At 55.9% G+C, this 14716-nt stretch overlaps 3 protein-coding genes across 13 annotated transcripts in view; 1 reads left to right on the top strand and 2 right to left on the bottom strand.

Moving 5' to 3' along the window:
- Positions 1–67: 67 nt before the first annotated feature.
- TIMM29 (translocase of inner mitochondrial membrane 29) lies at positions 68–1436 on the bottom strand. Its single transcript, XM_022557033.3, has 2 exons — positions 956–1436; positions 68–879 (listed from the first exon to the last, which is right to left on the bottom strand). Exons 1-2 carry the CDS (start codon positions 1047–1049, stop codon positions 191–193), a joined length of 783 nt encoding a protein of 260 aa, XP_022412741.1. The 5' UTR covers positions 1050–1436; the 3' UTR covers positions 68–190.
- YIPF2 (Yip1 domain family member 2) lies at positions 1187–6797 on the top strand. Of its 5 annotated transcripts, none has more exons than XM_089905474.1 (10): positions 1187–1287; positions 1443–1503; positions 2268–2422; positions 2511–2591; positions 3476–3608; positions 4875–4991; positions 5073–5239; positions 5317–5499; positions 5589–5720; positions 5817–6797. In XM_089905474.1, exons 2-9 carry the CDS (start codon positions 1473–1475, stop codon positions 5700–5702), a joined length of 981 nt encoding a protein of 326 aa, XP_089761600.1. In that variant the 5' UTR covers positions 1187–1287; positions 1443–1472; the 3' UTR covers positions 5703–5720; positions 5817–6797. The 5 variants fall into 5 exon arrangements, with proteins under 5 accessions (XP_089761600.1, XP_089761602.1, XP_089761601.1 ...); XM_089905476.1 differs by having other exon boundaries at positions 1188–1277; XM_089905475.1 differs by lacking the exon at positions 1187–1287 and having other exon boundaries at positions 1295–1503; positions 5800–6797.
- CARM1 (coactivator associated arginine methyltransferase 1) overlaps positions 5950–14716 on the bottom strand; it is a 41415-nt gene continuing 32648 nt past the window's right edge. For 4 of the 7 annotated variants that reach the window (XM_089905467.1, XM_022557035.2, XM_089905465.1 and 1 more), the window contains 10 exons: positions 13905–13995; positions 13642–13723; positions 9395–9480; positions 9106–9195; positions 8523–8660; positions 8343–8432; positions 8134–8246; positions 7903–7980; positions 7597–7665; positions 5950–7434 (listed from right to left, as the gene is read on the bottom strand). In XM_089905467.1, coding sequence (XP_089761593.1) covers positions 7292–7434; positions 7597–7665; positions 7903–7980; positions 8134–8246; positions 8343–8432; positions 8523–8660; positions 9106–9195; positions 9395–9480; positions 13642–13723; positions 13905–13995 — 980 coding nt within the window. In that variant the 3' untranslated portion in view covers positions 5950–7291. Of the gene's footprint in view, positions 7666–7902; positions 7981–8133; positions 8247–8342; positions 8433–8522; positions 8661–9105; positions 9196–9394; positions 9481–13641; positions 13724–13904; positions 13996–14716 lie in introns of all 7 variants that reach the window. The other 3 variants (XM_030764445.2, XM_089905466.1, XM_022557034.2) reach the window with 2 other exon arrangements.

Consider the following 14716-nt stretch of genomic DNA (forward strand, 5'->3'; position numbering starts at 1 on the left):
AATTAGCGTTAGCTCACAATCAACAGGTGAGAGGGAGGCCCCCGATTTTGTGAAAACGCAGGGAGAGAACAGTGCAAATAATTTATTTCCGTCACTCCGCGTTTGAGGCTCACTCGCACCAACTGCACAATCCCGGGCCAACAGTCTGCCGGGGCTCAGAGCCCGATCGGGACCCAGGCTGGTCTGGGTTTCATCTCGCAACTTCCGACGGCACCAGCGGGTCGGCCTGGCTCAGGGCGAGCTGGTCCTTCTTCTCCTTCTGCAAGACCTGCTCCTCCCACAGCGCCTGGTCCACCTGATCGTCGGTGAGCACCACGGGCTTGAACTTCTCGTCGAAGAGCCGCTCGTTGGCCTCCGAGTGCAGCTGGTGGGGCCCGACGACGCGCAGATGTGCCGGCAGGTGCAGAAACTCGTCTTCGTTGATGTCGCAGTCGCGCATCCGGGTCCCCAGCACCCACCAGCGGCCCACGAAGCCCACATCCAGGATCCGGTCCGGGAAGTCGACCCAGCGGGGCTGCAGGTAGCGGCAGCGGGCCTGGTAGAGGCTGGCCTGGGCGTCGAAGGGCGCCTCGTACACCAGCGAGCAGAGACCCAGGCTCACGTGGCGCAGGCAGCCGCGACCCCGCAGCCAGAGCAGCCGTTGCACGAACGCCTCCGAGTCGCGGTTGCGCGTGGCGGGCGCCAACAGCAAGAGGGTCCCCGACGCGTCGAGTAGCGCCTCCTCAAAGGCCGCCTCGCTCGGCGCGAGGGCGCAGCAGGCCGCCGCGCCACCCAGCAGCCCCACGTACACGGCCGCCCGCACGGGTCGGGCCCTCGCCGCCGCCGCCGCGTCCCCGCAGGCCTCAGCGTAGTCCCGGAGCAGCGCGCGGGCCCAGGCGCCTGAGGGGAGAGAAGCGCGATGAGGGCGGTGCGGCCGCTGCGGCCGCCCACCCCGCCGCCTCCCGCCGCTACTCACCCAACCGTGCCCACACGCCGGGCTTTGCGGCCGCAGTGTCACCAGTCTCTCCACGGCTTCGGGGCCAAAATCTCTTCAGAACGGCCGCCGCCATTGTCTTCCGGCTTTGCGTCCTCACTCCGAAGAGAAACGCCAGGTAGGCGAAGCAGAAGACCCGGGGAGTCTCTTCTGCGCAAGCGTCAACACTGCCGGAAGTGTATTCCCATCGGAAGAGGGTAGAATACGGACCGATGCCGGATGTTCCTGTCAGATCGGAGTACGGTCGTCTGAGGCTGGCAGGCGGGTTGCGCAGGCGCAGAGAGCCCGGGCCCCGCCAGTTGAGGTAGCCGAAGGTGAGGGGGCCGTGGGTGCACCTGTGGGGCAGGAGCGGCGAGTTCACGCCCCGGTGGGTGCGGTTAGCCGCCAGACCGGGCTCGGGGCTGAGGCTAGCCTCCAGGAGGGGCCCCGAGAGAGGTCGGGGGCGGGCCTGATTGGCCTCTGTCCTCAGAGCGGGATGCGGTGACGGCCCTGAGCGACCATGGCAGCGGCAGACGAGCTAGCCTTCCACGGTGAGTGCATCCGCGACCGGGCCCGACTCTTGTCCCCTCCGCTGGCCTGAACCTCTCATCCAGGTTCCAACTCAGATCTAACCCGAACCCCAGTCAGCTGTGAACCCCGGCCCAGGCATGAAACCCATCCCTAACTCGAATCCCGCTCCCGCCCTAAACTCAGGCCTCAAACCCGAGCCTCTACCTCATTCCAGGATCAGCCCTCAATTGCGGGCCCATGTTAGAAGGGAGGGGACACACCTCTTTCCCACTCACCAGAGTTGAGGAAGACGTGCCCTGAATTGGGGGGTGAACACCCAGGTGGTTACGGTTAGCGTTGGCCCCCAGATGAGCAGTGGGCAAAACCAAATTGTTCTGTTTGTTTTTGATAAATTTATTTATTTATGGCTAGGTTGGGTCTTCGTTGCTGTGCGCGGGCTTTCTCTAGTTGTGGCGAGCGGGGGCTACTCTTCGCTGCAGGGCGCAGGCTTCTCATTGCGGTGGCTTCTCTTGTTGCAGAGCACGGGCTCTAGGCGCGTGGGCTTCAGTCGTTGTGGCGTATGGGCTCAGTAGTTGTGGCTCGCGGGCTCTAGAGCGCAGGCTCAGTGGTTGTGGCGCACAGGCATAGTTGCTCCGCGGCATGTGGGATCTCCCCATACCAGGGATCGAACCCATGTTCCCTGCATTGTCAGGCCCATTCTTAACCACTGCGCCACCAGGGAAGCCCCGAAACCAAATTGTCTTGACTCCCAAATATGCCCGTGTCCCGTATGCCTTCTTGACAGAGTTTGAGGAAGCTACTAATCTGCTGGCCCAGACCCCAAATGAGGCCACCCCCAGAGGTGATCAGCTGGTTCCCCAGCAGCACGTGGCTGTGGCCGTGGACTCAGGTGGCAGCTACGGAGCTGAGGACGAGGTGGAGGAGAGTGACAAGACCGCGGTGAGTCCCATAAGTCCCCGTGCCCTGCCCCTTGTCCCAACCACCCACCCCTGCCACCCCCCAAGCGCTGAAAGCCTTCACTGTGCAGCTCCTACAGGAGGAGAAGCAGCAGCCTGGTTTCTGGACCTTTAGCTACTATCAGAGCTTCTTTGACGTGGACACCTCACAGGTCAGGCCGGGAAAGCTGGTGGGATGGGACTTGGAGTCACGCTTGGGGTTCAGCCACTAGTCACTGAGCACTTCTTGTGCACCAGGCCCTGGGCAAGTGCTGGCAATATGCACCTGGGAGAACAAGAGCTCCTACCCAGGCTGGTAGGTGTGACTGTGTGTGCTGCAAGGATGTGGCGTGACCAGGACTCTTGGGAACATGGGGGACACAAGTGATACGGTGGGTTAGGGAAGGGCCCACTGGAGGAGGTGAGGAATTTGCTGAGACTTAGAGGAGAAGGTAGACCTAGCCAGGAAGGGTAGAGGGAAGCATAAGTATGTTCCAGGCACAGGGAACGGCACATGCGGAGGACCAAAGGTGAGAGAAGGCACACACTACTGCAGAGGCTACCTGTCACTCAGGCTGGAGAGTGAGGTGGGGGACTGGCGGAGAGAAGCCAGATCACCAAGGGCCTCGTGAGCTATGTTAAGGAGTCTGGGTTTTATCCTAAGGGTGCTGGGGAGTCATGGAAGGGTTTAGAGCAGGAGAGGCTTGAGTAGCATGGAACATGGATCGGAGGCCCCAGGCCAGGGTGGGAGATGGTAATAAACCAGGGCTGCGGAGTAGGGAACACGTTGGGAGAGATGGGGGAAGGAGAACGCCCAGGACTAGGACTTGTTGACGACTGTTAATGGGGTGGGGGGAGAGAGCCAAAAGGGGAGTCCGGGGCAGCCAAGCTGGAGGCGGAGGAAGCAAAGAAGAAGATGGCAGGCCCTGAAGCGTCCTTCAGAGTGGTGGGACACTGGGATACTGAGTGAGGGCTGCCCGGGGAAGGGGCGGGCTCCAGCCCATAAGAAGACAGGAGCCCCTGAGGAGCTTGACCCCTTTCCTCCTGGGTGGTGAAGAGCCCCAGGTGGGCTTCCATCCTAGGCCCCGGCCTTGCCCCCCAGGTCCTGGACCGGATCAAAGGCTCGCTGCTGCCCCGGCCCGGCCACAACTTTGTACGGCACCATCTGCGGAATCGGCCAGACCTGTATGGTGAGTGAGGTTGTGCATTCAGTTCATTCGATTATTCATTGGGCAAATGTGGACTGAGTGCCAGGCCCCAGTATACAGCTGAGAACAAAGCAGAATCACTCATGGGGAGCGTGAAACTTACACTCTGTTCAGGGAGATAGAGCCAAATGAGGCTGCAGAGGGCGTTGGGGCTAGGGAGAGAAGCACAGGGTTTAGAGGATGGGAATTGTGATTTCGCACGGGTTGGTCAGGGAAGACCCCTCTGAGGAGGGTGAGAGAATGAGCCTGGTTGGTGTCAGTGCGGGGTGTGGGGAGACCCCGGGGAAGAACATTACAGAAGTGGGATGTGGTGGAAACAGGCCTGCACTGCAGGGCAGCACTGTCATTGGACTGGAGTGAGCTGCCAGGAGGCCACAGAGGTGACAGGACAGATTACACAGGCCTCCTATGCTGTGGTGAGAAGGGATCTTAGTTAAGTGTCCTTCGGTGCTCTGGGCCCGGGGTGGGGGTGGAGTGGGGGGAGGGCAGAAGCTGGGAGACCAGGGAGGAGGCGACTGCTGAGGTCCAGCGTGGGATGACGGGCCTGGCCTGGGGTGGAGAGCACCGGGTGCTGGATTCTGGCATACGTCAAAGATGAAGCCAACACGTCAGATGTGGGGTGGAAGGAGAGGAGATAAGGAGGCTCCAGAGTTTCTGGCTGGACTACCAGAAAGCGGGAGTTGCTATTTACTGATGCGGAAAGGCGTGCGACTCGAGGGGAAAGGGTGAGTGTGGTGGGGTGGAGTGGGGACGTTGGATAGGAGCTGCAGGTTCAGGGCAGAGGCCCAGACTTGAGACATTTGGGGGTCGTTGGCACAGAGGTGGCATAAGGCCCTGAGGCTGAACGAGATCACACAAGAATGAATGTGTGAATGCAGAGAAGAGGTTTGAAGACTGGGCCCCGGGCCGGCTCCCCACTGTTAAAGAGCTCAGGGAGTCAGAAAGGTTGAGGAGCTGCCAGTGAGATGAGACAAAAGCAAAAACGTAAAGTCCTGGGAACCACATGGAGAGTGTTTCCAGAAGGAGGGCGTCAGCTATGTCAAAGGCCATCGATGAGTGCTGGGCGCCAGCACTGGATTCAGCTGCCAGTTTGTTGCTGGTGTGACGCCGGGTCGATGAATCGGGTCGATGGGGGGGCGGAGGGGGGTGGAGGCAGCCCGGAGCTTGGGAAGAGGCTGGGACAAGATGGGACAAGTCACCTGTCCTGGGAGGTCCCACCCTGGGACCCTGAGCATGCCCCGCCCGCAGGCCCCTTCTGGATCTGTGCCACACTGGCCTTCGTCTTGGCCGTCACCGGCAACCTGACCCTGGTGCTGGCCCAGAGGAGGGACCCCTCCATCCACTACAGCCCCCAGTTCCACAAAGGTAAGCGAAGTGGGCAAGGCCTGGTACCGGGGGGGGGGGGCAGTGCCATGGCCCAGGGGCGATTACCTGCCTTGCCCGCAGTGACCGTGGCCGGCACTGCCATCTACTGCTACGCGTGGCTCGTGCCGCTGGCACTGTGGGGCTTCCTGCAGTGGCGCAAGGGTGTCCGGGAGCGCATGGGGCCTTACACCTTCCTGGAGACGGTGTGCGTCTATGGCTACTCCCTCTTTGTCTTCATCCCCACTGTGGTGAGTGGGGCTCAGGGACGGGTGGGCCCCGGGCACCACGGGGACAACCTGGTAGCAGCTGCCTGTGTCGTCCCCAGGTCCTGTGGCTCATCCCTGTCCCATGGCTGCAGTGGCTCTCCGGGGCCCTGGCCCTGGCCCTGTCAGCCGCGGGCCTGGTGTTCACCCTCTGGCCCGTCGTCCGTGAGGACACCCGGTTGGCGGCTGTGCTGCTGCTCTCCGTGGTGGTGCTGCTCCACGCCCTCCTGGCCACGGGCTGTAAGGTACCGGGCTGGGGTGGGCACAGGCTGGGCCTGGGGTGGGGGGGTTGGCTTGCTGGCTCTGATGCTGACCCAGGGCTCTCTCGGTTCAGTTTTACTTCTTCCAGCCGCTACCTCTGGAGCCCGCGGCACCTCCCCACCAGGCCACATCTCAGCCCCCAACCGTACTATTGTCACCGCCCCCGCCAAGGTCCGCAGCAGCCTAGGAAGACTGGAGCCCGCAGGTGAGGAACTGTTTCCAGCTGTGGCTGAGGGGGTCTCTGGCCCCCATCCCAAGGTTAGAAGTCATGGGGCCACTCCTAGGAGTTTCTCTCTTTCAGGCCCAACGTAAGGGGGTGCCTCTGCCTGCCCTGCCCCCCAGACGGTGACTGAAGGCTCCCCTGAGACCTCGAGATGATTTTGCTACTTTCCAGACTTTTCTTACAAAGCAAACACTTTTATTTTCTATGCAAAGGTGATTCAAAGAATTTATATAAAGGCGGGAGAGGGGCAGAGCAGGGAGCTTCCAGGGCAGCCATTGCCCCACAGGCCACCTGCCAGGATGGGCGGGCAGCACAGGGGGCCACCCCAGCCTCGGCTGTGCCTGCTCTTCCTGGGGGGCCCAGTTAGTGGGCCTTGGGCCTAGCCTGAGCTCCACCACATCCGAGTTTGGGGGTGTTAGAAACGGGGAGCAGAAGTAGAAGAAAATTGCCTGTGCTGAAACATACATTTCCTTGTTTATTAGTTTTTTTTTCTTTTCTTTTTTTTGGAGGTCCCTGCAAGGCCCCTTCCCAGGCTGGGGAGGGACCAAAATGCCATCATAGTAGTAGGGACTGGAGCATCTACAAATACTGAAGGGGATACACAGGCCTAACGTTAGCTACAAGGAAAAAGGATGCCTTCCACGACAGACCCTTGAGGTTTCTGTGTCTGCTCAAGCGGCTGACAGTGACCCTTCCCCCCAGGGCCCACGAGGCCACCTGTTCTAGCTCTTGGTGTGGGTGTGGGACCTGCAGGGGCTCAGGGACAGAACAGCAGCAAGTGGCAGGGGCCGAGGACGGAGGGCCTTCCCGACAGCCGGGTGGGTTGTACATTCAAGTGTGAGGTGAACCCTTTGGTGGGAGGGGGCCGAGGGGCTCCAGAGGCCCGGCCCCGCCCCATCCTGAAGACTCGGCAGGGCTGCCCCTCGCCACTGAGCCTCTGAGTCGGGGAGAGGGGCTGCTGGCTCGGCCCGGCCGGCCTGATGTCTCGGAGGGTCTGTGGATTGACACTGGTTCTTTTCGTAAAAAAATAAAATTAAAAAAAGCAGCATGTCACGCCCATTGTGACCAAGGCCTGGTAGTTGAAGGGGAGGCCCCGCCTGGCCAGGACTGCCTTCCCACTGGAGACAGGCAGGGGGCAGGCCTGAGGGGCCGGGGGATGGCGGGGGGGGGGGGTAGGGGGGGCGCGGGCGGCAGCTGCTCCCCTCCCTCCCTGCCAGGCCTGCAGCTGTCAGGCCCGGACACACCTGTTACAGAAGATTTCAAACCCAGGTCAGGGTGGAGAGGGCAGGAGCGGGTAACAGGGCTCCCACGACACGATCGTGTGTAAAATATGGCAGCGACACGCGCTCAGGGCCAAGATGTGGGCGGGCAGCGGGCTGGGGGCGGCGGCAACATCGTGTAAAAAAGTGTTCAAGTTCCCATAGCAAAGAGGGCTGTGAGCGGGTGTTTGGGCTTCTCCGGTACAAGGGTGAGAGCCACCCGGGTGGAGGGGGGGTGGGCAGGGTCTTCATTTGGTTTCCTGGTGCTGTCAGTCCATTCCACGCCGGAGGGCCCTAGCTCCCGTAGTGCATGGTGTTGGTTGGGATGGACATGGGCGAGGCCATCGAGATGGCGGGGCCGCCCATGGTGAACTGGCTGTTGACCGCGTAGTGGGCGCTGGAGCTGCCGCTGCTGCTGCCCTGGGCGCCGGAGGACCCTGTGGGGCGGGGTGTGGGCACTGAGGAGCCAGCTCTGCCCCCTCGCCCGCCCAGACCCACGGCAGAGTCAGAGAGAGAGAGCGCAGGCGAGAGGGCAGGCGGGCGCCCGGCGGTGGGCACCCTCACACCCGCGGGACCCTGCTCCCCCCGCCCACCGTTACCTTGGACAATCCCCGTGCTCATTATGGAGCCCATCCGGGAGTGGGTGTGATTGACAATCCCCGTGTTGGCTGCGCAGCAAGAGGAAGGAAGGAAGGAAAGGAGATGGCGTCACCGCCCCCAGCCCGCCCGGCCCACGTGCCCAGCGTAGTGGGTGCTCACACTCAGATGTGGGGAGAGTGGGCGCGGTGCTGGCAGAGCGAGGCAGAGAGGAACGGCGCGGGGGACCTCAGCCCCCGGGAAGAAGAAAAGGGGGTGAGGCCGAAGGCCTGAGCTCGCCCCAGCGCGCCCACCCCCCGTGCGCTCACCTAAAGGAATCAGGTTGTTGTGCCCCACGCTGGAGCCGCCGGCGATAACACTGCTCAGGTCGTAGGCGGTCGGCATCCCTGTGCCGGGGAGCGACATGTCAGGGGCGGGGGACAGTGTCCTGGGCAGGGATTCGAGGGGCCAGAACTGCCAGCGTTTACTCAGCAAGCACCGGCAGGTGTGTCCAGGAAGTGACACTGGCACCTGCCCCACCCACACGCGGGCCTGCTCACCAGCCACGGCCATCCCGCTGCTGAGGTTGTAGGTGCTGCCGGTGTTCCACATGTTCTCCGAAGGGGACGTGTAGTGGGAGCCAGGCGGCGGGGAGGGCGTCGTGCCTGTGTATCTGTGGCAGAGACGGACCGGTCGACAGGGCTGAGGGGCTGCAGGCGAGGAGGGGCACGCCCCCTCCCACCGCGTGCAGGCCAAGGGCCCATCCTACCTGAAGAAGGGGTTTTTCAGATCCAGGAGATTACTGGATTTGGAGCCTGTCTGGTCTACCTGGGCCACAATACTGATGTCGTAGCTCTGTCTGTAGAGAAGGCAGGAGGGGCCGGCCATGAGCCGGCTGCATGGATGGACTGGAGCCCTGCCTCCCCCAGCCCCAGCCAGCAGCTCACACCTTTTGTTGGCAATAAGCAGACATGTCCCTGAGAGCGTGTCCCCGGCCTTGGCGAACAGTGGTGACTGGAACAGGCACCGGACCTGGTACCAGTGGGTCAGGGGCTCCGTCGGGGCCGTGGACAGCCACACGGTCATTCTGCCAAGCAGGAAGAGGCATGCATTTGCCCGGGCTGCAGCCCCCACCTTGTGCACCCTGAGCTCTCCCCAGGCATCTGTGCCCCGCCACCCAGGGGTCCCCTGGGGCCCTGGAGCCGAGACAGGTTGGCTGTCCAGGAAGTTAACACACAGCCCCACAGCTATGGGGCACCCACTCACCCTGACATACATGCCAAGAGACACAGTCAGGTCCCGTGAAGAACAGTCACTCAGAACAGGGTAGACACCCACCCCGCCACAACAGCCTACTGCTTGAAGGCCAGCGCCTGCTGCCTTTGGAAGAAACAGTGGAACCCAGAGGAGTCAGGTCCTGCCCTCGCAGCCCCCAGTTCATCATCTGAGCCAGCCAGGCCTGGGCTTCCCAACTGCAGGCAAGTCCCTGGGGCCAGGGGCAGGGGCCACCTGCTCTGCCCTGTTACACTCACATGGAGCCAATGAAAGCGACGTCAAACCAGAAGGCCAGACCGTGAACCAGCCCGGAATGCAGCATGTGGAATTTGAATGGGATTTCTATCCTGAAAGGCAAAGGGCAGTGATTGCTGGGGAAGCTAGCTGAACAGGGGCTGCCAGGAGAGGAGAGGGGTACTTGGGTGTTGAGTCTCGAGGGCCCTGCCCGCCTGCCCTGGGGAGGAGAATTCTGCCTGAGGGAGCCGGCTGTGGCCTTGACCTCCAGCAGGAGCCAGACCCAGGAGGACAGGGCATGGGTGCCAGTACCTGTGCAAATCTCCTTCTTTGGCTTCTAAGAAGTTCACCGTGTACTTGACAGACTTGGCCATCAGGATCCGGATGTCAAATGTGTCCTGGAAGAGATCAGAGGTGTGACCTGACTTCAGGCACGGGGTGAAGTCCTGAGTCTGGCCACGGCGTCTAGGCCACTCAGCTAAAACCAGTTTGCCCTTCTCAGACATGCTGGGGGGAGGGGGAATTGGTACAACACAATGGAGGGAAATTAGGTGACAGCTCGCAAAATGACAACCATTCATCTGCATTAAAGACTTGGCAGTTCCACTTCTGGGATTTTAACCTACAGATCTATGTGCACATGTACAAACTTACACATGGAGTTACAGATTGCCTATAGCAGCGACACGCTGGAAACCATCTAATGAAACAAGTAATGGCCCAACAATAAAAGATTATGTACATGAAAAAGAATGAAGAGGCTGTTTATGATGGGGAAAGATCTCTAAGGTAAACTGTTAAACAAGTTCACAAAAAAAAAAAAAGTTAGAGAACTGTGCACTGACGTCCACTCCCAGCCATGACGGAGATTTCTTATCAGACTAACACTGCTGCCAAGAACTATACGAACTGAATGAAAAACAAAGGAAAAAAACCCCAGTTGTCTGAAATCACTGGAGAGCGACCACAGCAGCCACAGCTTTGGGGCCAAGATCCTAGAGAGAGGAGAGATGCTTTTCGGCCTGTGCCTTTCCCCTTGGGACGGGGCCTTTCAGCAGCCTCCCTGGGTGGGGAAAGCAAAATGGGGGTTCGGGATTACCAAGGCAGCTAGCACTCAAGGGGCCAAGATGCTAAAGAAAACGGAAATGTGGAAATTTGAGGTGGACAGTCTGCGCGTGATTTCACTTCGTGGCATTTGCCAATTCCTGAGCTACATGTGGGATGGGGGTAGGGAAATCAAGCAGAAAGCTACTTCTATGAGATTAAAAAGCTAATGAAAGGTTCAGCACCATGTTGGTGCTCGGAGTATGGAACAAGGGGCCCTGTGAACCACCAGGCTCACCAAGACCATGAAGACTATGCCCTAAAGCAGCGGTTCTCAAAATGTGGTCCCTTTCAGAGCACCCTCAAGGTCAAAACTATTTTCATGATATAACACTGTTTTCTGCCCTTTTCATTCATTCACTCACCTGTGATACCACAACAGATTGAATGCAGAAGCAGAATCCAACTGTCTTCTGCTAAGCCAGCCATTAAAAAGATTTGCAAATTTAAAATGTCGCTAATTCTTGCTGGAAAGTTTTGCAATATAGTTTTCTTTTTAAAAATGCTATTTATGTTAACACGTAATGGGTTTTTATTGTTATCCTTAAATTAACTAATGTGTATTTTTTAAATTTCTTGGGTTTTTAATGTCAATAGATATTGACGGTACATCAATCAATACAATGCACACAAAACTTCTTTGGGATCCTACATTTTTGAGAATGTAAAAGGGTCCTGAGACGAAAATGTCTGAGAACTGCTGCCTTACAGGGAAACCGGGCGATATGCCAGTTAAGCAGAGTCTGAAAAGCAACCTCCAAATGTCTTAAATGCCTCATAGGACCAAGGTAATCTGTCATTATGGCTTCTTGCCTGAACAAAAACGAATCCTTGGAAAGAAAAACATCATCCAGAGCCTCTATAATTTTTCATTCTGGCATTCAATGACCAGGCATACCAAGAGACAGAACCAAAGTACCAAAAACCAGGAGAAGAAAAAACAGAAATACACTTACCACCTATCCAGATACTAAAAGTGATCAGAGACTTAGAATTAACATGTTTAAGGAAAAAAGGTGAACAAATTTCACAGAGAACTGAAATAATAAAAAAAATAAGCAAAATGAAACTCTAGAACTGAAATTTTAGAAAACCAGGGGGGAGGAGGAGTTGGATGGGCAGTCAAAAGGAACTACAAACTTCTAGTTATAAGATAAGTACTAGGGATGGAATGTACACCATGATAAATATAATTACCTCTGCTGTACGTTATACATGCAAGTTGTTAGGAGAGTAAATCCTAAAAGTTCACATCACACAAAAAATTTTTTTTTCCAAAAACAACAAAAAAAATTCAGATTAGACATAGTGATGAGAGAATTGGAACTGGGAGATGGATAAGGAGAAAACATGAAAATTATGCAATTGGGATAGAAAAGTATAAGTATAGAAAAGAGTATACGAATCATCTGAGAAATGGTGAAAAGGTCTAATGTATACATAATCAGAGTTCCAAAAGAAGAAAGAGGATGGGACAGAGGTAGTGTTTAAAGAGATGCTGGGCTTCCCTGGTGGCGCAGCGGTTAAGAGTCCTCCTGCCAATGCAGGGGACATGGGTTCGAGCCCTGGTCTGGGAAGATCCCACATGCCACGGAGCAACTAAGCCCATGCGCTACAACTACTGAGCCCGCGAGCCACAACTGCTGAAACCCTGTGCACCTAGAGTCCGTGGTCTGCAACGAGAGAAGCCAGCACACCGCAATGAAGAGTAGCCCCCGCTCACTGCAACTACAGAAAGCCTGCGCGCAGCAACAAAGATCCAACGCAGCCAAAAATAAACTAATTAATTAAATTAATTTTTAAAAAAAAGAGAGAGATGCTGCCCTAGAGTCTCCCAAAACTAGTGAAAGACAATCAAGAGGGGGATAAATAATATATACCTTATTAAAACAAAAGAAAGCAAGAAAAGAGTTAAAAAGAAACAACAGGATAAATAGAAAAATAGTAAAAGGATAGATTTATAGCCATAAAGACCTGTAATCACATTAAATATAAATGGTCTAAATATTCTAATTAAAAGACAAAAACCTGTCAATCTGGTTAAAAAACAAAACCCAAATATATGATATTTACATGAGGTAAACCCTAAGTAATAGGTTATAAAAAGGCTGAAAGAAGAAGGATGAAAAGTATGTATCCTATAAAGATTAACCAAAGAAAGCCTGAGTAGCTAAACTATTGTCAGAAAAAAATAGACTGTAAGGACTTCCGTGGTGGTACAGTGGTTAAGAATCTGCCTGCCAGCGCAGCAAACACGGGTTCGAGCCCTGGGCCGGAAAGATCCCACACGCCGCAGAGCAACTAAGCCCGTGCGCCACAACTACTGAGCCCGTGCGCTCTAGAGCCCGTGCTCTGCAACAAGAGAAGCCACCGCAATGAGAAGCCCGCGCACCGCAACGAAGAGTAGCCCCTGCTCGCTGCAACTAGAGAAAGCCCGCACACAGCAACAAAGACCCAGCGCAGCCATAAATAAATAAATAAACTAAAAAAAAAAAAAGACTGTAAGGCAAGAAGTACTACTAGAGGTAAGAAAAGACACTTGTTATAGTGACAAAAGGATCAATCCAACAGGAAGATATAAAAATAATCCTAAACCTGAATGCACCTAATAACAGTAATGTCAAAAAAAATAAGGCAAAAACTATCAGAACTAAATGGAAAAATAAAGCTACAATCAGTAATAGATAGGAGAAGCAGACCAAAAAAAAACAGTAGAGAGAGAGAAGACTTGACCAACATGAGTAACAAATGTGACCGAACTGATATTAATATAACAATGTACACAACAAGTGATTGGTATACATTTTTCTCAAGTACAGAGGGAACATAAACCAAGAGAGACCACATACTGGGCATAAAGCAGCTCTCAACAAATTTCAAAGGACCAAAATCATACAGTGTATATCCTCCGAACACAGACAAACTAAGACAGAACAATATGTTGATTATGCTATACTTTGAAAGGAAAAAAGGTTAAATATATGTATATTTGTATACGCACATTTAGATATAAGACTTCTAGAAAAATACACAACAACTGTTTGCCTATAGGAAAAAGAACTGTGTGGCTGGAGATGGACGTAGGGAGGCTTTCCACTTTTATACTTTTTTGATTTTTGAACCATGGGTCTATACATCAGTTCAAAAATCTCAATAATTAAAATCAATCAAATAAAATCAGTTCACCAAGGATCAATTCGTCTAATGACTGTAAACACGTTACTGCATGCTTACTATGTGCTAAGCACTCTACATGCATTGCTACTTAATTCCCAGCATCCCTGTGTGAGAGCTCCGTGCAGGGGCAGAAGCCCAGATAGCAACGGTGGCCTGCCTAGTGCTGCACAGCTTGCATAAGGCCTTACAGGAAAGCCCATGCCCCTCTCCTGTCACCCCAGAGAAGGGCCATGCCCAGTGCTACTGTGGTAGTGAGTGCCCTGGGTGCCCCCACTCACCACCACAGGCTGCCGGAAATACTCGTCCACCGCAGCACCTCGAAGAGCTGACAGGTCCACTCCATGGAAGGATGGCTGGTACCTGCAGAAAGCCCCCACCCCCCATGGCAAGGTCACCAGCAGCAGGACACAGTTGGGGCAGCCTGCCTTCTCTCCCAGCTGGCCGTCATCCAGCCCAAGTCTTTTAGGTCCTACTGAGGATAAGGAATAAGAGAAAGGTGGGGCCATCCCTGAGAAGGCAGGACACCCAGGGGCACACTCACCAGAAGTTGGCCTTGGTGAACTGCTCCATGTAGAGCTGTTCATCCGTGAAGGGTGCGAGGTGGACATCACCAATGGTGGGGAACATGTTTCCTGGGAGTGGGGGCAGGGAGGGGTGCTGGCGTCAGGGTGGGACATTCAGCAGGACCTGGCAGAGCCTCCAAAGGGCCCCAGGACCCCAGCTCTGGGCCTTCCCAGCCTCTCACTCATCATTCACTCATTCATGCACTCAGGCAATGAAGAGATACTGAGCACCTACTCTGCCAGCGGCCACTGAATACTTGACGTACACCTCCTCACTAAACCTGTACAGCTAGCCAGGGAGGCAGGGGGGCCTGGCCTCAAGTCCCATTACAAGGGCTGGGAGACAGGAAAGCACCTGCCAGAGCCTCAGGGGTAAGTAAGCAGTGCCTGGGGTGTGGCCAGGCCTCCAGGGGCCCTGCTCCGTCAGCCAGACCGTGTCTCTTGGAAGGGCGTGCAGCAGGGAAGGCAAAGGAAAGTGCTGTGGACAGAGCAAGGGTGAGCCCCAGGCTATGGCATCACGGGCCCCAGCTGAATCCCCACCGCAGGACTGCCCAGGCTCTGGCAGGCAGGGTGGACCACTTGCATGGCCTGAAATGGGAGGGGGACTCAAGGAACAGACAGATGAGTCAGAGCCAGTGGCAAGGAGAGCCAGGGCTCAGGAGGCCCTGCCTACTTCTAGAGTCTAGGGCCCCAAGTCACCTGGCCTCCAGATGTGGGCCTCCCTCCCTCCTCTTATTCCAGGGAAGAGTCCCTGAGGTGCTGGGGATCTGCCTTCTCAAGCCTTCCTTCA

The sequence above is a fragment of the Delphinapterus leucas genome, unplaced genomic scaffold (genome assembly GCF_059928025.1).
Source record: "Delphinapterus leucas isolate spDelLeu-1000000601 "Yukka" unplaced genomic scaffold, BTC_Dleu_Yukka2 spDelLeu_asBTCV2_sq25, whole genome shotgun sequence".
Lineage (NCBI taxonomy): Eukaryota > Metazoa > Chordata > Mammalia > Artiodactyla > Monodontidae > Delphinapterus > Delphinapterus leucas.